General features: G+C 47.5%; 1 protein-coding gene across 2 annotated transcripts in view; it reads right to left on the bottom strand.

The window, feature by feature from the left end:
* Positions 1–27510, bottom strand: part of lyn (LYN proto-oncogene, Src family tyrosine kinase) — a 147350-nt gene that overhangs the window by 58969 nt on the left and 60871 nt on the right. For both annotated transcript variants that reach the window (XM_038809384.1, XM_038809383.1), the window contains exons 3-7: positions 26179–26233; positions 25982–26081; positions 11584–11682; positions 11387–11490; positions 9328–9477 (exon numbers count right to left, since the gene is read on the bottom strand). In XM_038809384.1, the coding sequence (XP_038665312.1) occupies positions 9328–9477; positions 11387–11490; positions 11584–11682; positions 25982–26081; positions 26179–26233 (508 nt within the window). The remainder of the gene's footprint in view (positions 1–9327; positions 9478–11386; positions 11491–11583; positions 11683–25981; positions 26082–26178; positions 26234–27510) is intronic.

Here is a 27510-nt window from a genome sequence, read left to right as displayed (position 1 = left end):
CAGGAAGGCCGATCTGACTTCGGAAACTGTGATGGTGGGTATGGGTGAATTATGGGTTGCTGGGGCACTCGATAGCGGATTGTTGGTTACCTGCTCAAACAGAGCATAGAATGCATTAAGTTCATCGGGGAGGGGTGCGCTGTTGCCAGAGATACTGCTCGGCTTCGCTTTGTAACCCGTGATGTTGTTTAGTCATTGCCACAACCGCCGAGAGTCTGTCTGTGACTCTAGCTTAGTTTGATATTCTCTCTTGGCATCTCGGATGGCTTTGCTGAGGTCGTACCTGGATTTCTTGTATAGGACAGGGTCGTCTGCCTTGAACGCCTCAGATCTCTCCTTCAGTAGGGAGTCAATCTTGCGGTTGAGCCATGGTTTTCGGTTGGGGAACATACGTACTGCTTTCTTTGGCATGCAGTCGTCCACACATTTGCTGATGAAGTCTGTGACGGTGGTGACATACTCATTTAAGTTAGTCGCTGAGTTCTTAAATATGGACCAGTCCACTGTCTCCAAGCAGTCACGCAAGAGCTCTTCTGTCTCCTCGGACCAGCACTGCACAACCTTCTTAGCTGGATTCTCCCGCTTAATATACACACACAAGTATATGATGGTGCACAAATAGGCATTGATTAACACACAGGATGACCAATGAACACACAGAACACAGCAGCCAATCACCAGACAGGACATGGCCACTATAAAGCCAGAGGGCACTAGTTTTCCTGCTCTCTGGGGATCCAGCCTCTGAGACAGTCAGAGCCCGTCAGCAACAACTAGAACATACACCATGTGGGAGTAAGATAGTCTGGTCAGGTTAGCCTCAGGTCTCCAGCATAATGTCAACCCACAGTTAAAGTATGTATGATAGTTAAGAGTTCAATAAAAATAGAGTTGCATTTCTTCAAGCGTCGGAAGCCTTTCTCTCCCACTGCTGCAGTAAACGCAGTCCTCGCAGAATCAGCTTACCCAACACATCATGGTACCAGTGAGTCATGCTTGAGTTTGACGGACCTACTTCGAGATAGTCTGCCTTATAACCGCTTGAAAGTTCCTAAAGTGTCCGACTCCACTATCACAGTAGGCAGTCTATTCCACACACTAACCACTCTCTGAGTAAAGAACCTACCTCGGACATCCCTCCCATATCTCCCACCCTGAATCTTATATAGTTATGCTCCCTTGTAATAGCTACATCCACCCGAGGAAATAGTCTCTGAACGTCCACTCTATATATTGCCGAATCCCTGTCACGACCATGAGCACGCTAATAACCGGTACTCCCATATCAAGGCGGCAGAGACGGCGCGGCAAGGCCCCCACGATGCGGAGCGGGTGCAGGCCATAAAACAGCTCCAGGGCCTGAGTCTGGATGAGGGCGGCCATTTTGTGCACTTTTCCCGGGCTCCTGTGCATGTGCGCAATGACCAAGGGGACGGCAAGGCTGACAACTGAACTGCGCAGGTGCGCTCATCGTTCGACCTCACCATGCATTCGCGGTGGCGCACGGAGCGTCCGGACGTCGGCGCCATGACGTGCAACAACTGTGGCTCTGCCGCTTAAAGCGGCAATGTCCCACAAAATCTCGATGCTGTCTCCAGTGTGGCAAGCTTGGCCACTATGCAGCCCTGTACAGATCTGCTCAACTGCCCAACACACAGCGATCCCAGCAGCAGCGCAGGAACATCGGTCAGTACAGCAACCCATTGCAGACTTCGACTCCGACATGGTTCCAGGTCCCGACACTAAGGGCTTCACATCCCCATTCCGGGTGGGCATCATCACCAAGCATACGCTGCTTTCCGTCAAAAGGTGAAACAACTCCCAGTGATGAGCATTGGTCCGGATGACGAGTGGTGTGCCACCCTTATGGTCAACAAGGCTCGCATACGCTTCAGGCTGGACACCGGCGCTTCAGCGAACCTCATTTCAAAGTCTGACCTTGACACCATTCGCGTCAAGCCAAACATTCTTCCACCGGCCTGCCAGATCCTCGACTACTTTGGCAATGCCTTTGCTGCCAGTGGCTCATGCCAGCTTGCGGTATCCCATCGTTCTTCAAAAGCAACCCTGCGTTTTGAAATAGTAGGGTCCAACAGAGCTTCCTTGCTCGGTGCTCAGGCCTGCAAAATCTTGAATTTTGTGCAGCGGGTTCACACCATGTCGCCCGCTGAGGCAACGGCCTCGCCAGATGTCAACTTCCAAACCCAATTAGATGACATCATAGCACAATACCACTACGTCTTTCGAAGGTATGGGCACACACCCCTACCGATACAAGATACTTCTGAAACCGAATGCCACACATGTGGTTCATGCACCACGTTGGGTGCTGGCACCCCTGAAGGACCGCCTCAAGCAGCAGCTGCAAGACCTCCATGACCAGGGCGTCATTTCTAAGGTCACGGAACCCACGGACTGGGTTAGCTCCATGGTTTGTGTCAAAAAGCTGTCAGGGAAACTTCTCATTTGTATCGACCCCAAAGATTTGAACCGTAACATCATGAGGGAACATTACCCTATACCTAAACAAGAAGAGCTAACCAGCGAGATGGCTCATGCCAAGTTCTTAACGAAGCTGATGCCTCCAAGGGGTTTTGGCAAATACAGCTGGATGCGTCCAGTCGAAAGCTGGGCATATTTAACACCCCGTTCGGTCGCTACTGTTACAACCGGATGCCCTTTGGCATCATCTCCGCCTCGGAGATGTTCCACCACATAATGGAGCAAATGATGGAGGGCATTGAGGGGGTGCGAGTGTATGTCGATGATATAATTGTCTGGTCCACAACTCCTCAGGAGCACGTCGATTGCATCAAACAAGTGTTCCATAGGAATCACGAGCATAGCCTCCGACTCAGAGCCAAATGCTCGTTCGGTGAAGCAGAAATAAAGTTCCTTGGCGACCACATTTCGCAGTTCGGTGTTCAGCCAGATGCAGACAAGGTGCCGGCGATCAATGCTATAAAAACACCGGAGGACAAGAAGGCGGTCCTCCGCTTCTAGTGATGGTCAACTTCCTTGGGAAGTTTATCCCCAACCTTGCATCACACATCACAGCTCTCCATCATCTTGTTAAGAAGACTAGCGACTTCCAGTGGCTCCCCACTCATGAGCGAGAGTGGCGTGAGCTCAGGGCGAAACTCAGCAAGGCCCCGGTACTGCCGTTTTTCGACCCCGCCAAGGAGACGAAGATCTCCACCGATGCGAGCCAGGCTGGCATTGGGGCAGTACTCCTCCAGCTGGATGAATCCTCCACCTGGGCCCCTGTCGCATATGCATCTAGAGCCAGGACACCTACTGAGCAGCAATATGCTCAGATTGAAGAAGAATGCCTGGGCCTCCTCACAGGGATTGACAAATTCCATGATTACGTGTATGGACTCCCCAAATTCACGGTCGAGATGGACCACAGGCCATTGGTTCAAATCATCCAGAAAGACCTCAATAATATGACGCCACGCCTACAACGTATCCTCCTCAAACTCCACCACCACGATTTTGATCGTGTCTACACCGCGGGCAAGGAGCTCATTGTGGCCGATGCACTCTCTCGATCCATCACCACGCCGTGCGAGCAGTCAGAATTGGTCTGTCAGATCGACGCTCAGGTGAAGTTCTGTGCATCCAGCGTTCCGGCCACTGATGCAAGGGTCATGCAGATTAGTCAGGAGACGGCCAGGGATCCTTTACTCCAGCGGGTCATGCGACATCTCACGGATGGTTGGCAAAAGGGGCAGTGCCCACAGTTCTATAATATAAAAGACGATCTGGCAGTAGTCGACGGCCATGCATTAAGTCAGGATATCCCCAACACTGTCCTGAATTGCCCAACGTGCCAACGGTTCCAGCCGGCTCAGCCGAAAGAGACTTTGCAACCGCATGAACTGGTGTCGTCCCCATGGACCAAGGTTGGTATTGATCTCGTTCATGCAAAGGGCCGAGACTATGTCCTCCGCGTGGACTATTTTTCTAAATACCCAGAGGTGGTCAGACTGACTGACCTCACATCAGCAACAGTCATCAAGGCATGCAAAGAGACCTTTGCCCATCATGGCATTCCACTCACGGTCATGACTGATGATGGCCTGTGCTTCTTCATTCAGGAGTGGACGGAATTTGCCCGGCAGTACAATTTTACGCACGTCACTTCAAGCCCCCAGTCGAATGGGAAAGCTGAAAAGGGGGTCCACATTGTTAAAAGACTGTTATGCAAAGCTGCTGACTCGGGTTCAGATTTTAACCTGGCGCTGCTAGCCTGTAGGGCGACACCTTTGTCCGCTGGCCTGTCCCCATCACAGCTACTAATGAACTGCACACTATGGACGACGGTACTGGCAATCCATATCCTGGACCTTGACAATTTTCCGGTCCTGCAAAGGATGCAACATTATCGGGCCCAATGCAAGTCGGCGTATGACGCCCACGCCACAGATCTCCCTGCTCTGGTCCCTGCTGACCGAGTTCGCGTTCAGCTACCCGACGGTGGCTGGTCTGCCACAGCTGTGGTGGTTAAGCAAGTGGCTCAGAGATCATTTCTCGTTCGCATGCATGATGGCTTCTTTCTTCGGCGTAACAGGCGGGCACTGTGGCTGCTCCCACACTCGCCACCTGAACGTGATGTCCCGCCTCACACGCTGGTTCCTCAGGACGCGCCCTTCCACGAGGCCACTGATCTGCCAGTTCTTTTACCGCCCTCTACATTGGAGGCAGCTCTGCCCGTTCCAGTGCAGGTGACCCCTGACCCACCCTCGATGTGGTCAACCAGAAGTCGTCGCCCGCCACAGAGACTTAATTTATAGACTGAATGTTGCATTACCTTGTGATCCGTTTACACATCTGTACATATTGTTTCTTCCTAATTTGTTGTATGCCCTATCTGCACTAGACACCTTCCCATGTAAATACATTCACATACTTTGTATATAGTCAGGCTCCTACACACTATTTATTGACCTATACACGTTTTTTTTTTAAATAAAAAGGGGAGATGTCATAATATACACACACAGTTTATGATGGTGCACAGACAGGCACTGATTGACACACAGGATGACCAATGAACACACAGAACACAGCAGCCAATCACCAGACAGGACACGACCACTATAAAGCCAGAGGGCACTAGTTTTCCCGCTCTCTGGGGATCCAGCCTCTGAGACAGTCAGAGCCTGTGAGAAACAACTAGAACATCCACCATGTGGTGGCAAGATAGTCTGGTCAGGTTAGCCTCAGGTCTCCAGTCAACTCAACATAATGTCAACCCACAGTTAAAGTATGTATGATAGTTAAGAGTTCAATAAAATAGAGCTGCATTTCTCCAAGTGTTGGAAGCCTGTCTCACTCACTGCTGCAGTAAACGCAGTCCTGGCAGCCCCAGCTTACCCAACACATCAGTCACTATCTCATGTTGCTGCAAAGTTTCTTTGGGTTGAGCTGGCTGAAATTTCTGACATGTAGGGCAGTTGAGGACTGTGTTGGCAACGTCCTGGCTGATGCCCGGCCAATAGATTGCCTCCCGAGCTCTGCGTCAGCATTTCTCGACCCCCAGGTGACCCTCACGGAGTTGGCCGAGCACCATAGCTCGCATGCTCTGCGGAATCACGATCCTGTTGAGCTTCAGGAGGATGCCGTCCACCACCGTCAGGTCATCCTTGACGTTGTAGAACTGGGGACATTGTCCCTTCTGCCAGCCATTTGTAAGGTGCTGCATCATACGCTGTAGCAGAGGATCGTTGGCCGTCTCCTCATGAATTTGGATGACCCTCTCATCAGAGGCCGGAAGGTTGGTGGCACACAATTGCACCTGGGCGTCAATGCAGCAGATGAAGTTAGTTTGTTCACATGGTGTGGTACTGGACCTGGAAAGGACATTTGCAACAATGAGCTCTTTGCCTGGCGTGTAGACAAGTACAAAGTCATAGCAGCGTAGCTCGAGAAGGATTCGCTGTAACCGAGGAGTCATTTAAATCCTTCTGGATGATGTGGACTAGTGGCCTGTGATCAGTCTCCACCGTGAATTTGGCAGGCCATAGACATAGTCGTGAAACTTGTCGATTCCCGTTAGGAGGCCCAGACATTCCTGTTCAGTCTGAGCGTACCGTTGCTCAGTGGGCATCATGGCTCTGGAGGCATACACCACTGGAGCCCAGGACGAGGATTTATCCCGTTAGGAGGAGCACCGCACCAATGCCATCCTGGCTTGCGTCAGTGGATATCTTGGTCTCCTTGATTGGGTCGAAGAACGCCAGAACCGGGGCGGTGGTGAGCTTCGCATCAGCTCACACTACTCCTTTTCATGCATGGGTAGCCACTGGAATTCCGTTGACTTTTTGACGAGGGGGCTGTGGTGTGGGATGCCAAATTGGGAATGAATTTCCCGAGGAAGTTGACCATCCCAAGAAGGCGGAGGACCGCCTTTTTGTCCTTCAGGGTCTTCATGGCGTCGATCGCCGAGACCTTGTCAGCATCTGGCCGCACGCCTTGCTGCGAGATGTGGTCACCAAGGAATTTGATGTCTGATTGACTGAACGAGCACTTGGCCATGTTGAGCTGGAGACCATGCTCATGGATTCTCTGGAATATCTGCTTAAGGCGAGCAATGTGTTCTTGGGGAGTTGTGGACCAGCTGATGACGACATAGTCAACATACACTCGCACCCCCTCGATACTCTCCATCATCTGTTCCATGATGCGGCGAAATACCTCGGAGGCAGAGATGATGCCAAAAGGCATCTGTTTGCAGCAGTAGCGACCGAACGGGTATTGAATGTGCACAGCTTGCGACTGGATGCGTCCAGCTGTATTTGCCAGAACCCCTTGGAGGCGTCCAGCTTTGTAAAGAATTTGGCATGAGCCATCTCACTGGTCCAATCTTCACGTTTTGGTATTGGGTAATGCTCCCGCATAATGTTGCGGTTTAGATCCTTGGGGTCAATGTAGATCCGAAGCTCCCCTGACGGCTTCTTGACGCAGACCATGGAGCTGACCCAGTCCGTGGGTTCTGTGACCTTTGATATGATGCCCTGGTCCTGGAGGTCCTGTAATTGCTGCTTGAGGCGATCCTTGAGGGGTGCTGGCACCCGACGTGGTGCATGAATTACAGGGGTGCCGTTCGGTTTGAACAGAATTTTGTATTGGTATGGGAGCGTGCCCATTCCGTCGAACACGCTGTGGTATTGCGTGATGATGTCATCAATATCAGCCTGGAAGTTTTCATCAGGTGAGGCCGTCACCTGTGATGATGACTTGGTGTGGTCTCGCTGAACCAGATTCAGGAGTTTGCAGACCCCAGCACCGAACAGGGATGCTCTGTCAGGTCCTACGATCTCAAATCGCAGCGTCGCTTTAATCGATTTGTTGGACACTCCTAGTTGGCATGAGATGGTGAGGGTCAGCTGCTTGACTTTCAGGAGCTGCTGGCGAAGGGAATCGGAGTGGACCCTGAAAACGATCTGATCCCGGATCATGGAATCAGCTGTTGAGTCATAGTTACATGACTGCGCGAGGATGCGGAGATGGGTCAAAAAGGTTCATCCTTAGCCTGAAGCCTCGGCGGGAAAACGTACCGTTCAAAGCTCTCATTCACCTCAATGTCGCAGTGACTGTCGAACTTCAGCAGGACTGTTTTAAATTTAGTTTTGTCTTCATCTTCAGCGAATGTAAGGGAGTTGTAGATGTGGATGGCGTGGTTCCCCCGTTGTGGAGAGGAATAGTGCGGTCCTTCTGGCATCCGATGCTGCCTCCAGGTCGGTGGCTTTGATGTATAGGAGGAACTTTTGTTCGAAGATCTTCCAGTTTGCACCGAGATTGCCGGCGATGCGGGGCTGCGGAGGGTGGACGTTTTCCATGTCACCGGATGGCTGCTTGCTGGTTAACGCTGATTCACTCGAGGTAGGTCCGTCAAATTTCAGTATCACTCCGTGGTACCATGATGTGTAAGGCAGGTTGGGTCGACGTGTACTGCACTTGCTGCAGTGTAGCGAGAGACACACCTCTAACACTGGATAAGATGTAACACAAATTTTATTTAACGTCTTAGCTAATATACATGTTCAACTGTGGGTTGACACTATACTGACTTGACTGGAGACCTAGCACTAGACTGATCAGACTTTCTAGGTACCGCATGGTGTTTGCACTGGCTAACTCAAGAACTCTGACTGTCTCGGTGGCTGGGTCCAGAGAGAGCGGGAAACCTAGTGCCCTCTGGCTTTATAGTGGTAGTGTCCTGTCTGGTGATTGGCTGCTGTGCTGTGTGTGCTCACTGGTCATCCTGTGTGTCAATCACTACCTGTCTGCACTCCATTATATACATAGATGTATATTATGACAGACCTCATCAGGGGCAGCACGGTGGCCTAGTGGTTAGCACAACCGCCTCACGGCACTGAGGTCCCAGGTTCGATCCCGGCTCTGGGTCACTGTCCGTGTGGAGTTTGCACATTCTCCCCGTGTCTGCGTGGGTTTCGCCCCCACAACCCAAAAACGTGCAAGCTAGGTGGATTGGCCACGCTAAATTGCCCCTTAATTGGAAAAATGATTGGGTACACTAAATTTATAAAAAAAAAAATGACAGACCTCATCAGAGAAGACAATTGAGAAATTGGGGAAAAGCTTTAGCAGTTTCCCTGAGCAATTGGCGAGTGATAACGGACCATGGTTCAGATCTCAAAAGCAAAAGGTAACCAGGGAACAAGGTTTGTTGACCAAACGTTTGAGTCAATTCCTGCTCGTGCACAAGAACACAGCTCACTCAAAAGCAAATGTTTCTCTGGCGTTACGGATGATGAAGCAACAATTGTGTACTGCATGCGACTTCTTAAAACCACCCAAGACCAAATAAATCATCCAGAAAAAGCAACAGGATCAGATCACGGCGGGAAAACAAGAAAATTGCTGTGTCTTTCCAGGAACGAGACGTTCTGACAAGAGACTATACCAAGGGTGAAAAATGGGTTCCTGCCATGATCATAGCATAGACTGGACCTTTCTCCTACACCATCCAAATTCCTGGATTAGATGGTGAAATAGAGAAGGAGGCGATGGATGTCACCTGAAGGTGACATGCATCAACTGTTGGCAGGGAGAACCAATCCCTCAGAAGCAGAACCGGCAGAAAGTCTGAATCCAACTTGACCTTCCCAAAAGCTGACACAAACAGAACAGATTGGTGGAAACAGCTACCGCACTGCCCCCCACTCACAAAATGAAATTTTTGCTTTTGCTGGCACTGAGCCAGGAAATGTCCCAACTTGTTACCCACCTCTAGAATGAAAATTCACTCATCAATCCACAGATCAGATATATTGTACAAATGCAAATACTTACTTTCATAATGTTTAATTAGCTCATTTAGCTCAAGGAATGTAATTCTAGGAGAAATGTAGAATCCGCCATTGTCCAAACATCGAATCTTGTAGTGTTTAACTATATCGCCCATCTGTGGATCTGAATCTCTCATCGACAGTGAGTAACTACCTGAGAAAAGGAACAGAGTAGGGTTTAAAAGTGAATTTAGTAGCACAACTGTTATAATACTAGTATTCTCTTGATAGTATTTATAATAAAATTATAGAAGGTTCAATTATGTTCACTGGGTCGAAATCACCATGTATCTTGGTCATTTTGTGTTTAGAATTTAGAGTACCCAATTATTTTTTTTCCCCCCAATTAAAGGGGCAATTTAGCATAGCCAATCCACTACCCTGCATATCTTTGGGTTGTGAGGGCGAAACTCACGCAGACATGGGGAGAATGTGCAAACTCCCCATGGACAGTGAGCCAGGACCGGGATTTGAATCCGGGTCCTCAGTGCCACAGTCCCAGTGCTATCCACTGCACCACATGCCGCCCCGTATCTTGGTAATTTAACCATTCTGTTCACCTGTCCAACTCCCTACCTAGCTCCATATTCCATAGTACATTGAGTATGTAAAAACCCATCAAATACAAATTTAATTAAATAATTAATTAAGCTAATGAATAATTAAGCTAAAATCTATTGTCTTTTGAGAGAGGGTCCACACCTTGTGTGAAGAGGGTCTTCTAACTTTTCTCCTGAATCGCCTGGTTTGGATCTGAATTTACAGGTTATGTTCCCTTGTCTCAGGCTCCCATACTAGCAGAAAAAAGTTTCTAACTACCTTAATTTATTTTCAAAATCCTGAAACATTCTATGAAATTCTTAACTTCAACTATTCCAGGGAAAGCAAGCATTGTTTATGTAATTTTGCTTCATAATTTACCCTTTGGAGTCGTGGTAATGTTCTAATGGATCTTCATTGCACACTTCCCAAGGTCAGTAAATCCTGCACTGTCCTCCAAGGTCAATATATCCCAAGACACCCAGAATAGTACACAGTACACCAGATGTGACCCTCCCTTAGTTTTTGTAGCTGTATGATGACTTGGCTCAAAGGCATTAAATGCATGATTGAAGAACCTGGCATCAGGAATTGGGGTAGGTATACCTGCAGAGAGCCACTAACCTGTCCTTGCTGCTGACCCGCAGCATCTGATTGGCTGCAACTCCAAGTGGGCGGGACCTCTGACCCTGGGGTCCATCATCCTCAGGAAGGCCCAACTGTTGTCAAGTTAAAATGCCTGACTGGCACTTAATTTTGGAGAAGAGGGCCTTCCAAAAAAGAGGCGATGTACAGCTATTGCTTACTCTCCAGTGGGAGAGTTAGATCTCTGTAATTCCTCACTGATGAGGTGAGACCCCTGTTGCATTCATTATATCTAATGACAGGCAGGAATCTCCAGTCCCCCAGCCGTGTGTTTCTCAGCAGTGCTTCATTCGCTGGCGGTGGATTTCCCATTGAAGCCATCCCACGCCACTGGGAATCCTGTGGGCAGGCATGCGCTGCTGCCATGAAAGAGAACCCCACCAGCTGGAGAACTCCAGCCTAAATCTAGGACAGCTGCTGTGGGAAACAGCAAAGTAAGAACCCCATGGGTAAAGCTCAGGAGAATGGAATTAACGCACAATGTTGAGTGGAACAGATCCCATAACCTGGAATTGTTTCATGGTAACTGTCGGTTCCTAAAATAAGAGGTTTATTTTCCTCTGTATTCTAGACACCCACCTGTCAAAAAAACATTAAAAAATATTCAATCCTCATGTTATAAAGTAATTTTTCTATCCTTCATATCAGCAAATAGTTCAAAATTATAGTGAAGGCGATTTTCTCAGCGCAATGTTAATAATTTCCAGCTAATTTCTCAGATTAGAATTGAAATTTGGGGAATGCATAACTGCACAGAATTTAAGAGATGTCAGTGAGGATTTAACCAGAACAGAACAATCTAAATAATCAGACATAACCTGATAATCCAGTACAGGCAGATCAGATATACAACTTGAGTCGCAGTTATAAAGTCATACCTTTTGACGTTTCACTCTCCCTAATGAGGAAAGCACCAGTTTTATTTCCAGGTGATAACAGATGTCTCTCGGAATCTTTGCGATTGATATCTTTAAAGAACCACCTCAAGAAAATGACAAAGATTGAAGTGTTTAATTTTCGTAAGTTATTGAACAAAAAGTATATTATTTAACGTAAAGAAATAGTAGCAACATACTCCTCTGTTTCCAGTGTGTTGATGTTTGCCACATAATTGCTAGGAATATATCCCTCTTTTCTCGTTACTAGTGACTTGGCTTTCCACCATTCACCATGTCTGCAAGAAAAAATTACATTTAGAGAGAAGAGGCAATACCAATTCACATAGGTAGGTTACAACTGGTTTAGACAACTGATCAGTGAAAACTGAGTAGATTACGGTCAATACTACCATTAGAAAGTGTAGGACAGAGTTTGTACCTCAGTACCACCCCTCATAAAATGTTACTGCTTTGACGAAACAGTTATTTGCAGTTTATTCTGATGAAACTAATTTGTTGAGATGAAACCACCCGAGTGACCATTTGGAGGAGGGGTGCAGGATTTATTGACCTTGGAGGAGGGGGTGCAGGATTTATTGGAGGAGGGGTGCAGGATTTATTGACCTTGGAGGAGGGGGGTGCAAGATTTATTGGAGGAGGGGTGCATGATTTATTGACCTTGGAGGGGGTGCAGGATTTATTGGAGGAGGGGGTGCAGGATTTATTGGAGGAGGGGGTGCAGGATTTATTGACCTTGGAGGAGGGGGTGCAGGATTTACTGACCTTGGAAGGCTGCAATGAAGATTCATTAGAACATTACCACAACTCCAAAGGGTAAATTATGAAGCAAGATTACATAAACAATGCTTGCATTCCCTGGAATAGTTAAAGTTAAAAATGGAACGTTTCAAGATTTTGATAAGAAATTAAAGTAGTTAGACAAAGGGTCATCTGGACTCGAAACGTTAACTCTTCTCTTCCTACAGATGCTGCCAGACCGGCTGAGATTTTCCAGCATTTTCTCTTTTGGTTCAAGTAGTTAGAAACTTTTTTCTGCTAGTAGGGAGTCTGGGACAAGGGAACATAACCTGTAAAATCAGATCAGATCAAGGAGAAAAAAAAGTTAGAAGACCCTCTTCACACGGTAAAGGTGTGGAGCCTCTCAAAAGACAGCAGACTTTAGCTTAATTATTCACTTAAAAGTTGTATTCGATGGGTTTTTACTAACCCAACGTATTGTGGACTATGGAGCGAGGTAGGGAGTTGGGATACAACCTCGTTGGACACTGGAATGGAATGGTCAAATTACCTATATGCTTGGTGATTTCGACCCATGAACATAATTGAACCCTAGAATACTAGATACTAGAAAGGCAATACTATTATTATAATCGGCATAATATTATACTTAAAAATCACAATAGAAGAGTCCTAAACATAAGTGGGACATAAATCCAATGTTGCCCTGAAGTAAAATGGAGCCTTTTAAAAATTAATTTACAGATGGGTGGCAGTGGATAGCGCTGCTACCTCACAGCTCCAGGGACCCAGGTTCAATTCCAGTCTTGGGGTTTTCGCACTCTCCAGTGTCTCCATGGGTTGCCTCCGGATGCTCCGGTTTCCTCCCCCAGTCCAAAGTAAGATGACTGGCCATGCCAAATTGTTCCTTAGTATACAAAAGGTTAAGTTGGGTTATTGTGTTACGGTGATAGTGTGGGCCTAAGTACGGCGCACTTTCCAGGGGCCCATCCAGACTCGATCGGCCAAATAGCCTTCTGCTGTACTGTAAATTTATGATTCTATGTGGGGGTCGCTGGTTAGGCCAGCATTTATTGCCCATCCCTAATTGCCTTTCAGAAGGTGATGGTGGTGAACTGCCTTCTTATTCTTGAACCACTGCTGTCCCGAAGGTGTAGGTAAACTACAAGTACTGTTGGGGAGGGAGTTCCAGAATTTTGCCCCAGCAAGTGAAGGAATGGCAATATATTTACAAGTGACTTGGAGGGGAACCTCCAGGTGGTGGGGTTCCCAGGTATCTGCTGCTCTTGTTCTTCTAGATTATAGCGGTTGTGGGTTTGGAAAGTGCTAAGGAACCTTGGCGAATTCATGCAGTGCATCTTGGTCATGGTTCATATAGGTGGGATTGAATGTTTGTGGGAGGGGTAATAATCCTGGATGGTGCTGAGGGAGTGTTGTTGGAGCTGAACTCACCAGGCAAGTGGAGAGTATTCCATCACATTCCTGACTTGTACCTTGTAGATAGTGAACAGGCTTTTTGGGGCGGGGTCACGCGGCGAGTTACTGCCAAAGGAATCCACGCCTTTGACTATCCTGGTAGCCACAGTATTAATATGGCGAGTCCAATTCAGTTTCTAATCAATGGTAACCCCCAGGATGTTGATTGTGGGGGATTCAGCGATGGCAATGCCATTGAATATCAAGGGACGATGGTTATATACTCTTTCCTAGGAGATGGTCAGGTCATTGCCTGGGACTTACATGGCACAAATGCAACTTGCCACTTGCCCAAGCCTGGATTTGTCCAGGACGTTCGACATTTTGACATGGACTGCCATCCCATTTCTTTCCTAGTAAGGAAATATTCTAGATATTGGTCTCTGGAGGAATGTTGAAAACTCTTAATATCTGCTTCCCAATATTCCACTATTGCGCTGACATTTCAAAAAGGCAAAAGATTGGTGCTGTTCTCGAATAAAGATTGAAAACGTAAATTTTGTTTTTTCTGGAAATCTTACTTTGAAATGGAGCAATTTCTGCTAAATCCCTGTTTGATTGCATAACTTTGCAATACTTCATAGCTTTATAATATGGTCAAGCTTAATTTTTCAAAATATATTTGGGAAAGATGCAATATCTAACATTTATTCCTGGTAACAGAAAGATGTTTATACTGCCTAGAAAAGGGCATGATTCTGTTTATTTGGGGGAAGAAGGTGGCTAGGATTAGAATAGAGAGACTCCACGGGAAGCATATGGCACAGTAGTTAGCACTGGGAGTACAGCGAGGAGGATCCGGTTTAAATGCCGGCTCTGGGTCTCTGTCCGTGTGGAGTTTGCACATTCTTCCCGTGTCTACATGGGTTTTACCCCCACAACCCCAAAGATGTGCAGGTTAGGTGGATTGGCCATGCTAAATTGACCCTTAATTGGAAAAAAAAATAATTGGGTACCCTAAATTTTATAAAGAAGAAAAGAGACTCCAAGTGGGTTAGAATGGAGGAGAGTTTGTGCAGGTGGGGTCGGGGTTGAGGGTGCTGGCAACAACGCTGCTCCCGACGTCCCAGAAAAATATTCGGGGAGTCCGGTGGTGGTGGCGGCGACGTTGAAAATCTGGAGGCAGTACTTTAAGTCATGGGCAGGGTCAAGGCGATGCCGATTCAGGGGATCCATAGGTTTGAGCCAGGGAAGTGGGATGAGAGTTTTTGGAGATGGGAGAAGAGGGAAGTTAGGGTATTAAAGGATCTGTTTCTGGGGGCCGGTCTGCGAGGCTGCGTGTTGGGGCAGGTGAAGAAGTTTAGATATATGCAGGCCTGAGATTTCACCAGGAAGGACATACAAAGCTTTCCGATGGTGCCGGCCCCTACATTGTTTGGGGAATGGAGAAGGGGGTGGTGTCAGCGATTTATGGGGTGATTCTGGGGAAAGACAAGGTATCGCTAGAGGGAATTAAGACAAAGTGGGAGGAAGAGTTGGGGGAGGGCATGGAGGAGGGGTTGTGGTGTGTGGTGCTCTGGAGGGTAAATGCCTCAACCTCGTGCGTGAGGTCGGGACTGATACAGTTGAAGGTGATGTATGGAGCACACCTCACGAGGATGAGCCACTCGGAGTGGTGGAGGATAATTGTGAACGCTGCAGGAGGAGCCCTGCAAATCACGTAAATATGTTTTGATCCTCTCCGAAACTGGAGGGAGGTTTTTAAGGTTCTCTCAGGGGTGGTACATGCGAGGTTTGAACCAGATCCCCTAGACGCATTCGGGGTGTCGGATAAGCCGGTGTTGGAGGCGGGTGCAGAGGCAGAAGGCAGAAGCCTTCGCCTCGCTGATTGCCCGAAGGCAGGTCCTGTTGGGGTGGAGGTCAGCTTCTCCGCCCTGTGCCTTGGCATGGTGGGGGACCTTTTGGGAGTTTATGCTCGAGAAAGTGCTCGATAAAGTGAAGTTAGAGTCTATGGGAAGAACGGAAGGGTTTTACAAATCACAGGGCTTTGTACATCATGCATTTTCAAGAATTGGATGACACCAAACAGAGGGCGGGTGGGGGATTGGTGATTATATACCAGATGATTGTGGATTCTTGATTCTTTTTTTCGTGTTCTGTATTAAAATGTTGGGGGCCATTTGGGAGTGGGTAGGATAGTTCGCCAGGGGATTGCCATTGTATTTGTTATTGTTGATTATTTGTTGGAGGGTACATATATGATGAAAATGATAAAGGGAAAAGTGCATGATTCAGCACAGAATTTGAATGGATAGCAGATGCAAATTCTTCAATATGCAGTGACGTCTGCCAAAGGCAACTGGTGTCTGAAAGAACAATGTTCGTCAGGATGTTTGACAACTCAGGAAACAGAAAATGTGCGTATGTGCATATACACATTTCACCACTGGAACAAGTGAGGCAACTGATGAACTGTAAACCACGTGCGAAAATGCCAAACCAGAAAGCGTTTCTATCTGTCCAGTATTTTTAGCACAGTAAAATGTCCAAACGTACATCACATAAGAGAGTATTGACCAATCGCTCACAGGAGAATTTGGAGAAGTGACAAAGAATTATGGTGGGAATTATCAGCTTTCGAAAGGCAGGGAGGGAAGTAGAAAAAAAATGTCAATGATACTATCATTCTTAAAATAGTTTTGGTTGAAACTTGCTTCCCAGAAATGCACGCATGCTATGGCGAAAAACAGAAATGGTAGATTTTTCCCAAGCAAATTGAAGTAGTTGCATTTTGTTTTTAAAAACTAACAGGTGGTTGATTAGCAGTAGTAATATTAAGCCCAGGTGACAGAATGACAATCTACCTAATTAACTTAACGTTAATTAACGTACCAATGTACATTTCTGGCCTGCTTCCAAGCAAATGTGGCACAATTAGTTTAGTTTAATGTGTCAGAGATAGATGACCTTTCACTGTGAAGGGAGTCATTTCCTCTTGGACTTCCTCTCCTGCACTAAAACAGGGCTGTTTACAGTCCAGATTATTAAGCTGTCTGCCATCCAACTGTTGGGGGAAAGGTGGCTTTATGAAATGCTCTTCTCAGAAAATGGACTAAATATTGGGGATATCGCCTCCATATTTTACCCAGGAGAATCTGATGGGGTGGTGATGAAGACCAGGAACTCTCTGGCCTACATGTCTCAACTGGGCAACATATCGAAAAGTTGCACCAGCCCTAAAATGAAATAACTGGAAAGTTTAAGGCTATTACAAAGTTTCTGCAGCTGAAAGGAAAATAAATCATGAAAGCACTTTAAAGCAAGTGAAAATCTGCTGTGATGTTGAAACATAACCAATGCAGTATCTTTGTAGCAGCCAGAAGGGATTAACTGGTGAGGTTTTGCTCAGTCAAAGAATAGTGATTGGTCAAGGCATTCTGTAAATTTGCAAGAGAGGTTAGCTTGTTCCAGCACTCAACAATTCTTTTTCTCCTTTCCCAAAGCTGAGTTTGAGGACAGTAATCTCACAAAAACATGGGGCAGAATTTTTCCTGAGGCGATGAACCCCCACAGTCGGACGCAACCGTTGGCCAGAATTCTGAACTTTGTGGCAAACTGCAAACATAATCTTCCCTGGAGAGGCCAATTCATGGGCTCGCCGTTCAATTACGGACTGTGGTGTGATCTCAAAACTGGAGAGCCAGAGTATCCAACTGGCCATAATTGTGACGGGTGGGCCCCTCTACAACAATGCCCTGCAGCTGCTCATGCACCCACGTAGGCAGGAAGGACTAGTCTGGAGCTTTGCCTCCCCTCTTCCACCCCACTGACAATCAAGCCTATCGTTTTGATACATAATGAAAATAAAATAGCAAGATACTCCGAGTGGACAGGAGATATGTGGAGGCCCCCGAGGCAGGGTTACTGAAGGAGCGGCGGAGTCTGCAGGCAGAGTTTGAACTGCTGACCACAGGGAAAGCGGCAGCAGAGCTGAGGAAGGTAAGGGGGCAGTCTATGAGTATGGGGAGAAAGCGAGTAGAATGCTGGCACACCAACTGTGAAAGAGGGAGGCGGCCAGGGAAAATCAGAGGAGTAAAGAATAAGGAGGGTAACATGGTCTTGGATCCAGGGGGGGTGAAAGGAGTCTTTAAGGAATTCTGTAGTAAATGAGTCGGAGCCCCTGACGGGAGCTGAAGGGATGAGGCAATTTTTGGACCAGTTGAGGTTGCCAAAGGTCGAAGAGGATCTGGTGGAGGGGCTGGGGGCCCCGATTGAATTGGAGGAGATTGTCAAGGGTATAGAGGGCATGCAATCGGGTGAAGCCCCAGAGCCAGGTAGAATTCTATAAGAAATTTTCAGAAATATTGAGCCCACTCCTGATGAGGACCTTCAACGAGGCGAGAGAGAAAGGCACCCTCCCCCCAACAATGTCACAGGCCTTGATCTCACTCATTCTTAAACGAGGGAAGGACCCAGAACATTGCGGGTCATACAGGCCGATTTAGCTTTTAAACGTGGATGTCAAATTGCTAGCTAAGATTCTGGCCACAAGAATTGAGGATCGCGTCCCAGGGGTGATAGAGAAGACCAGTTTGTTGAAGGCAGACAACTCAATACCAAAGTCAGGAGACTTTTGAATATTATGATGCCCACAGAAGGAGGGGAGGCAGAGGTGGTACCAGCGATGGACGCAGAGAAAGCCTTTGACCGGGTGGAGTGAGAGTACCTCTGGGAAATGCTGGGGAGGTTCAGGTTTGGCGAGGGCTTTATTGGCTGGGTGAACTTGCTGTACCAGGCGCTTGTAGCAAGTGTATGTACAAACTGGCCGAGGTCGGGGTACTTCAAGCTTCACCGGGGAACGAGGCAGGGGTGTCCTCTCTCCCCGTTACTATTTGCCCTCGCTATAGAACCACTAGCTATGGCGCTGAGAGCCTCAAGGAACTGGTTCGGGGAGGTGGAACATCAGGCCGCGGATGATTTGCTCCTTACATTTCGGACCCTGTGGAGGGGATGGGGGAGGTTCTGCGGATCCTGAGGGATTTTGGTACAAACTGAACATGGGAAAGAGCGAGTTGTTTGTGATCCAGGCCAAGGGACAGGAGGAGAGACTGAAAGAGCTGTCGCTCAGGATGGCAGAGAAAAGTTTTCGCCAACTGGGTACACAGGTGGCCAGGAAATGGGATGCCCTGCACAGGCTCAACCTGACCTGGTTGGTGGAGCAAATGGAAGGGGACTTCAAAAGATGGGACATGCTCCCGCTGTCACTGGCAGGGAGGGTGCAGACCGTGAAAATGACTGTCCTCCCCAGATTTTTGTTTGACTTCCAGTGCCTCCCCATCTTCACTCCAAGGCAGGTGAGTAGGATCATTACGGGCTTTGTGTGGGCGAATAAGAAGACCCCGCGAGTAAGGAGATCGCTGTTGGTGTGCAGTCCGGGGGGGGGGGGGGGGGGGGGGGGGGGGGAGCAGCTGGAGGCGGCATCATGTAAAAGGTACTAGTCTGAGCAAGGGAGGGGAGGGTCCTGCCCCCAACGATGTTTAGGGTGCTGATTTCTCTAATTCTGAAGCGGGACAAGGACCCCTTACAGTGTGGGTCGTCTAGGCCAATTTCACTCCTTAATGTGGATGCGAAACTACTAGCAAAGATATTGGCCATGAGGATCGAGGACTGTGTTCCGGGGGTCATACAGAGGATTAGATGGGTTTTGTGAAAGGGAGGCAGTTGAATACCAATGTACGTAGGCTCCTGAATGTAATTATGCTGGCAGCGGTGGAGGGGGAGGCAGAGATAGTGGCGGCTATGGACGCGGAGAAGGGCTTTGATAGGGGGGAGTGGGGGTACCTGTGGGAGGTGTCGAGGAGGTTTGGGCTCGGGGAGGGGTTAGTCAGCTGGGTGAGGCTGCTGTACGAGGCCCCGGTGGCGAGTGTGGCCACGAGCAGGAGGAGGTTGGAATATTTCCGGCTATACCGAGGAACGAGGCAGGGGTGTCCTCTATCCCCCCTGCCCTTTGCGCTGGCGATTGAGCCCATGGCCATGGCTTTGAAGAAGTCTAGGAACTGGAGGGGGTTGGTGCGGGGGAGGAACACCGGGTATCGATGTATGCGGACGATCTGCTATTGTATGTGGCGGACCCAGTGGAGGTAATGCCAGAGGTGATGAGGATACTTAGGGAGTTTGAGGATTTCTCCAAGCTCAACATGGGGAAGAGCGAACTGTTCGTGGTGCACCCGGGAGACCAAGAGAGGGGGATTGGTGAGCTTCCGCTAAAAAGGGCAGAAAGGAGTTTTAGATACCTGGGGGGTTCAGGTGGCTAGAAGCTGGGGGGCCCTGCATAAGCTCAACTTAACGAGGCTGGTGGAGCAAATGGAGGAGGAGTTCAAAAGGTGGAATATGCTGCCGCTCTCCCTGGCGGGTAGGGTGCAGTCGGTTAAAATGACGGTGCTACCGAGGTTTTTGTTTCAGTACCTCCCCATCCTGATCCCGAAGGCCTTCTTTAAGCGGGTCAGCAGGAGCATTATGGGGTTTGTGTGGGCGAAGACGACCCCGGGGGTGAGAAAGGTGTTTCTGGAGCGGAGCAGGGACAGGGGGGTGGGGGGGCCTGGCGTTGCCTAACCTCTGCGGGTACTATTGGGCTGCCAACGTGGCGATGGTACGCAAGTGGGTAATGGAGGGGGAGGGGGCGGCATGGAAGAGGTTGGAGATGGCGATCTGTGTGAGCACAAGCCTGGGGGCGCTGGTGACGGCACCGCTGCCGCTCCCTCCGACGAGGTACACTACAAGCCTGGTGGTGGCAGCGACCCTCAAAATCTGGGGGCAATGGAAACGTCACAGGGGGGAGGTGGGGGCTTCGGTGTGGTCCCCGATACGGGAGAACCATCGGTTTGTCCTGGGGAAAATGGATGGGGGGTTCCGGAGCTGGTACAGGGCAGGTATTAGGAGGATGGGGGACTTGATCATTGACGGGAAGTTTGCGAGCGTTGGGGAGCTGGAGGAGAAATTCGGGCTCCCCCCTGGAAATGCCTTCCGATACATGCAGGCAAGGGTGTTCGTTAGGCATCAGGTGTGGAGCTTCCGCTGTTGCTGGTGCGCAGGGTCCAGGACAGGGTGTTTTCGGGGGTGTGGGTTGGAGGGGGTAGGATCTCGGCAACTAATCAGGTGATGCAGGAGGAGGAGGATGCCTCGGCAGAGGAGTTAAAAGGTAAGTGGGAGGAGGAGCTGGGGGAGGAGATCGACGAGGTTACGTGGGCGGATGCCCTGGGAAGGGTAAACTCTTCCTCCCCTTGCACGAGGCTCATCTTGATACAATTTAAGGTGCTACACAGGGCGCACATGACCCAGGCAAGGCTGAGCTGGTTTTTTGGGAGTGAGGACAGATGTGTGAGGTGTTTGGGGAGTCCAGCAGACCACGCCCACATGTTCTGGACATGCCCAGCGTTGGAGGAGTTCTGGAGGGGCGTAGCGAGGATGGTGTCAAGGGTAGTGAATTTCAGGGTTAAGCCAAGCTGGGGGCTTGCAATATTTGGGGTGTCAGATGAGCCGGGAGTGCAGGAGGCGAAAGAGGCCGGTATTCTGGCCTTTGCGTCCCTGGTAGCCCGGCGAAGGATTCTGCTTCAGTGGAAGTCCGGTGCTGGTGGCGACACTGTGGATCTGGGGACAGTGGAGGAGGTACAAGAAGGTGGAGGGAGCGTTGGTCTGGACCCCAATATGCAACAATCACAGGTTTGCCCCGGGTAGGATGGATGGTGGGTTCCAGAGCTGGCAGAGGGCAGGCATCAGAGGATGGGAGATCTGTTCATAGACAGAAGCTTTCCCAGTTTGAAGGCGCTAGAGGACAAATTTAATCTGCCGCCAGGAAACGCCTTTAAATATCTGCAAGTACAAGCCTTCCTGAAAAAACAGGTAGTGACCTTTCCGACGCTGCCGCCACTGAGGATACAGGACAGGGTGGTCTCCAGCACCTGGGTGGGGGAGGGGAAGGTGTTGGATTTCTACCAGGAACTACAGGAGGCGGAGGAAACCCCGGTGGGGTAGCTCAAGGGCAAGTGGGAGGAGGAGCTAGGTGAGGAGTTGGAAGCGGGTCTGTGGGCAGAGGTCCTGGGCAGGGTGAATTCCTCCTCATCATGTGCCCGGCTCAGTCTAATTCAATTTAAGGTGGTCCAGCAGGCACACATGACGGCAGCGAGAATGAGCAAGTTTTTTGGGGTAGAAGACAGTTGTATGAGGTGCAAGGGCAGCCCTGCAAACCATGTCCACATGTTTTGGGCATGCCCGGAGCTCAGAGTGTTCTGGCAAGGGTTCGCAAGGGCAATGTCCAAGGTGCTTAACACACGGGTGGTGCCAAGTCCAGAGATAGCGATCCTTGGAGTGTCCGAAGACCCACGAGTTCAGGGGGTGAAAGAGGCCAATGTCTTGGCCTTTGCCTCCCTAGTAGCCCGGAGACGGATTTTATTAATGTGGAGGGACTCGAAGCCCCCCAGTGTAGAGACTTGGGTTAATGACATGGCTGGGTTTCTCAGCCTCAAGAAAATAAAGTTTGCCTTAAGAGAGTCTACGCTAGGGTTCTCTCGGAGGAGGCAGCCGTTCGTCGACTTTCCTCAGGGAAAATTAAAATGTCAAAAGCAGCAGCAATCCATGGGGGGGGGGGGGGGGGGGGAAGAATGAGTGTTTCATCAGGATGGTGCGGGAAGACTGGGTCACATGGGGTAATGTCTATTTAACTGTTAGTGTATATTGTCTTTTTGCACTATGTTAATGTTCACTCTAGTTTGTTTTGTTATTATGGTTACTACTGTTTTATTGTGAAAAATTCTGCAAAACCTTAATAAAAATACATTAAACAAAAGAAAAGAAAATAGCAATTCCCTGGTCTTTCCACAAATTGGGCAGTATTTCTCCATGTGTACAGTAACGAGTATTGGTAAGATTACTCCAAATGAAAAATAAGTAGCAAAAGAGTTCTTCCTGCCTATTTTCTTCATTCCCATTTATTTTGTTTTGGTCTGTAGGTCAATTATTGGAATGTGCCTTTAAGTACAGAGAAGAAAGCTCAAGACCCCAAAACAGCCTGCTTGGCAGGATTTTGTATTGTCAAGATATGTTTGGGAGAAGGAGAAGCCAGACTGTTCGGCACCAAGTAGATTGGAGGAACTGGTTTTGGAGGGAATCAGTTTGATTGGTTAACTGCAACCAATGAGTTGGCCAGGGACAGTGTTCTGCTTGACAACAGCCAGTGATGTGTTCCTGCTGGGTGAGGTTTCCAAGAAAACTTTCCACAAAAGTGATTAGACCTCAGAAGCGAAGGGAGCCGTTTTCTCTTTCTATAGGTGGAAACAAGGTCTTAAGTGTATCAAAACCAGTAGCTTGTTGCTCTTCAGGGACTGAAGGAAAAGAACTGATCTATTGTTTTGAAAGCTGTGTGTGTGGAGCATATCCTTGCTGTGAACCTGAAATAATGTGTAGTCTGCCAGATCAGGTCTATTCTGGAAGAAAGAAAGTATCAAACTGAAAGCCTGAACTTCAGAAAGACATTGAACCGAAAGTCACCCTGTGAATCAAAGATGCCTACCCTTTTATTTTATTAATATTTTCTTTCCCTTTAAACCCTCTTTCCCCTCTGTCTCAGTGTTTGTGTTGGTTTGCCTGTCGGTATATTGAAAAAAAAGAGTGGGGAATAATTAGAAAAGGGATGGGTTAGGGAAATGGGTAGTAGATAGACAGCTACATTTTCTGCCTGTTTAATTAAAGATTGTGTTCATAATAAATGACTTGGGTATTTAAATAAACAAGTTTCACTGTTGTGTCTCCAGGTCAAATGGTGCTGGAATTCTGTGGACTAGCCCAGGGTGTTGTAATAATATCAAATTGTAAAATCTAATTATTCAATCTTTGTGATGTAGAACAGACAAAAGTAGTACATACAAAAGTAGCATGCCTTTCCTGATCAAACACAGGGCACAAACTCTAATTACAGGTGTTATGGAGGACAAGTAGCAATATGTGAAAACTAAGTCCTGCTACTAAACAGAAACAGTTATGCATGTCACTGAAATAGAACCACTGAGGAGGTTCAGCATAACTCAAATCCAAAACAAGGCAGCACAAGGATAATATAGAGTTGACTGCAGTCAGTAATTGAGTGTAATGTTCAAAGTACAAATTAAAAAGGAATTACCAAGTTTAGCAGCGTGAACATTGGAAATATAGGCACCCAGTATAGTTAAATAAAACAATGAGACACTAGTATCATCTTAGGACATAGGGAATGTCAATGGCTATGGAGTAAGATAAGCCAGCCACCACAGGATGTCAGTCAATCCAGTTTCAGAAACTTGCTTGCTCGGTCCACAAGCATGACCCCAACCTTCCTGCCACTTGCCATTTCAACTCACCATTTTGTTCTCCTGCTTACATTACTGTACTTGACTTGCTACAGTGGTTCTGGAAAGTGCAACGCTGCAGGAGGAACGGTGCCTCAGATACTACAGCCTGCTGGACTCAACTTGGGGAGTTCAACAACTTCGGATCATGAACCGGGTGCCATATTGTTGCTTTCAGACAGCTGGAAAGTCTCAGTATCATATTTTAAAATACTATCATTACACTCTCTTTGTCTTGTATTCCATGACACATTTGTCATTTCTCTCTCCTGCCCGCTAGCTTATTCTTTTTGCTCCACCTGTCCCTACCTCCCTTTTTCAACAGCATAAACTCTTCTATTTCTAACTTTCTCCCATTCCAAAGAGGTCACATTGGGCTGGAGGGACTGGAAACATTGACTCTTATTTTTCTCTTCACAGGCGTTTTTCCAGCATTTCTTGTTTCAGAACCCTGAACTTCTGGACCAAAAAGGACAACTCTCCTTCAGCAGCCACTCTCCTGATATCAGGGAAGACGAGCAACTTTAGGAACCGTACTATCCAGAATTGTGCTGGACAGGACATGATGATCATATGCCTGATACCAGATTACCAAACTAGCTGTTCTACTCAAAACCCAGTCATGGCAGAAGACTTCCAGGAGCAGCAGAAACACTTTAGGAAATCTTCAAAGTGTCTCTGATAAGGTCAAACATCCCCTCGAGGGAGCACCTGGCTCGTGAGCAACCAAAATGGAGAAGGTTAATTCAGGAAGACACGAAACATCAAGAAATTTTGTAAGGTTCATACAAAGAATATGAAGAACTTAAGAAATAGGAACACCAGACAACCATGTGGCCACATCAAGCCTGCTCTACCATTTAACACTGGCATGGTCGATCTTGGTCTCCAACGCCACTCTCCTGCCTGCTTTCCCTGTCCCTCAATTCCCTGAGACATCAGAAATATGTCTACCAGTCTTAAATGTAGTAAATACTGGAGCATCCACAACTTTCTGGGTTAAAGAATTCCAAAGATTCACAATCCTTTGAGTGAAAAAGGTTTCTCCTCATCTCAGTCCTAAAATAACAAAGGCAAATTGAAGGGACTGCACCTGCCTCATATGCAGGAGAGTCTGCAAATTCAGCATTTAACTTAAGCAGCCATTTTAGAACTAATCAAAGCAGAGTGGAAGCAATTCACCCTCGATCCTGAAGGAATGCCTCGCAAATCAACTATTCAGAATGGGTTCGGCCAAAAGACAATGCTGAACAGTTCAGGGAAAAGCTCAGTTGGGATTTGAATGGTGATCTGCAGCAATTTCAGAGAGCCAGAATTAACAGACGGAGGAAAGTTGCTGGAACAAAACAACAAATGGGAACAGAGTGGGCAAGTGATTAAAATAGGGACAGAATACTTACCTTGCAGTTTGACCTAAGCTACCCCCACTGTCATTTTTAGCAGAGAAGCCTCAGGAAGCATTGGGAACACTAGCCACAGTCTGGCAAGGGCTTCTAAATTGTGCAAAAGTCAGGGTTCTACACTGCAATAGGACACCAACATGATTTAATACCAGATCACGTGCGTCACACAGGATACCAAACTCACCTGAGATATCTGGGAGCAAGCAGGGTCCCGAGAGGACCAAAAAAGGATCAGGAATAGGCCTCCCCTGCCTTGGGCTACTTTCAATCTCAATATTGTCTGCAGAGCAGATTCCACATCATCTGATCTTTTGAAGTATCTTTGATTGGACAGGAACCACATCCGGAGCGGATTTGAGTAATTGGTACTTCAAATTTATTGGAAGGCAAGAACGGTCTTACGCTTCTTGCATGGAGCCCGTCCCAGGAAACGATTGGTCCTAATCATTACTAACAACAGCTTCCATTTGTATCCCTGTGCACTCAGCATTTTCCCCCCATGTTGCAAAGGTAATTTGAACACCTGTCTACCATCAGCTGCTGCAAGTAGGTATAAGACAATTTCACTGAAGTGTGACTAATTTAATGCCAACATTGCACTTATATTCTTAATGAGTATGAGATAAATATTAAGCACTTACTCTTCAAGCACTTTCAGCCTTTCCCCTTTCTTAAAGTTCAGGTCATCTGTATGGTTTCCATCGTATGGATACAAGGCAATGACTATTTTGCCATCAGTCTCTGTCATGCACAATAGAAGGCATATTAATGGGATTGCAAAGTCAAATAGAAAAGAAAGAATGAATCCGAAGGCTTACATAACCGATAATAAGTTTACCTTCAAACTTCTGAAACTTCTGGCCGGGTAAAAGATGAGAATCCTGGTTTGGATTCTGAAACAAGACAAGTATTGAAAAGAACTCAGCATTGTAAATGTAAAAATATATTTTATGTAGCTCATTATCCCCTCCCTAATCTAAAACAATGAACGCTGTGTATGTTGCTTTGAGAAAAATAATGCAATCAAATGTTCAGTACGTTTATTGGTTTCAATAGAGGTGCAAAAAGTAACAACCTGTCCTCAAACTAGAGTGAGAATTAAAAAGGAAGAATTAAAGTCCATGGCTTCACAGTTGTACAAGCTCAATCATTTTATCCATGATAAATATTAAAAGGGAAATATCACAGATGCATTGGAAAAACATGAAAAGTAGGCTTTTATATACCTCTAAATGCCTTCATTTTATTATTTAGAAAAATATACTTTTCAAAGCATTAATTGATTAGTTTGCTTATTCACCCAAAAACTTTCAAACAATTGTGTTTCAATTGCTGTTGATCTGATTAAAAGCATTTCTCGTCCAAGTTCCCCAGAGAACAACCGAAATGTAGAAATATTAAGGCAATTTTAGTCCCCACAGCATACTTGATTCTGGATCGATGGTCAAATCATGGGTAATGTGGATGAATTGGTGCTGTAAATCATTTCACTGTATCAGCTCAAAAGATTACCAGGAGAAATCTCTGAACTAAAGAATAAAAAAAAGACTGCTCATCATCTATTAGCATATAAATGCTCAACACTTCAACATAAAGCAAATGGTTACATATTATCTGAAATTCCAAAAATCAATGAGACCTTCACGGGAGCACCAGAAGCTTTTTCCTGAGCAGTACAGAGGTCTTTGATGTGAAAAATCATTTGTATATATAGTTTATGAGGTATAACTGAAGCAGCAAGTAAAAGTTGAAGAAACTGCGTTATATTCAGTTTTGCTACTAGAAGGTGGCTCATTGGTCTCGAGGTATTATTCTCGCTTTGGCCTTTCAAGGGCAGCACGGTAGCACAGTGGGTTCACAGCGCCAGGGTCCCAGGTTTGATTTGGGTCACTGTCTGTGCGGAGTCTGCACGTTCTCCCCATGTTTGCGTGGATTTCCTCCGGGTGCTCTTCCCACAAGTCCCGAAAGACGATGGGCGGGATTCTCTCAGCCTGGTGCCGGGCAATCCCCGTGACCGGCACAAATTGCGCCACGCCGCCCCGACATGCAATTCTCCACAGAGCGGAGAATCGATGCCATTGGCGACGGCGTGGTTGGCACAGCGCCAGTCGGGGGCCGAGGTACAAAATGCCGAGTTCCACCGGCGCCGTCCACACCTGCTCTCAGCCGG

Source organism: Scyliorhinus canicula, chromosome 10 (assembly GCF_902713615.1).
Source record: "Scyliorhinus canicula chromosome 10, sScyCan1.1, whole genome shotgun sequence".
In the NCBI taxonomy this organism is placed as follows: Eukaryota; Metazoa; Chordata; class Chondrichthyes; order Carcharhiniformes; family Scyliorhinidae; genus Scyliorhinus; species Scyliorhinus canicula.
This window is presented reverse-complemented; position numbering and strand designations above follow the sequence as displayed.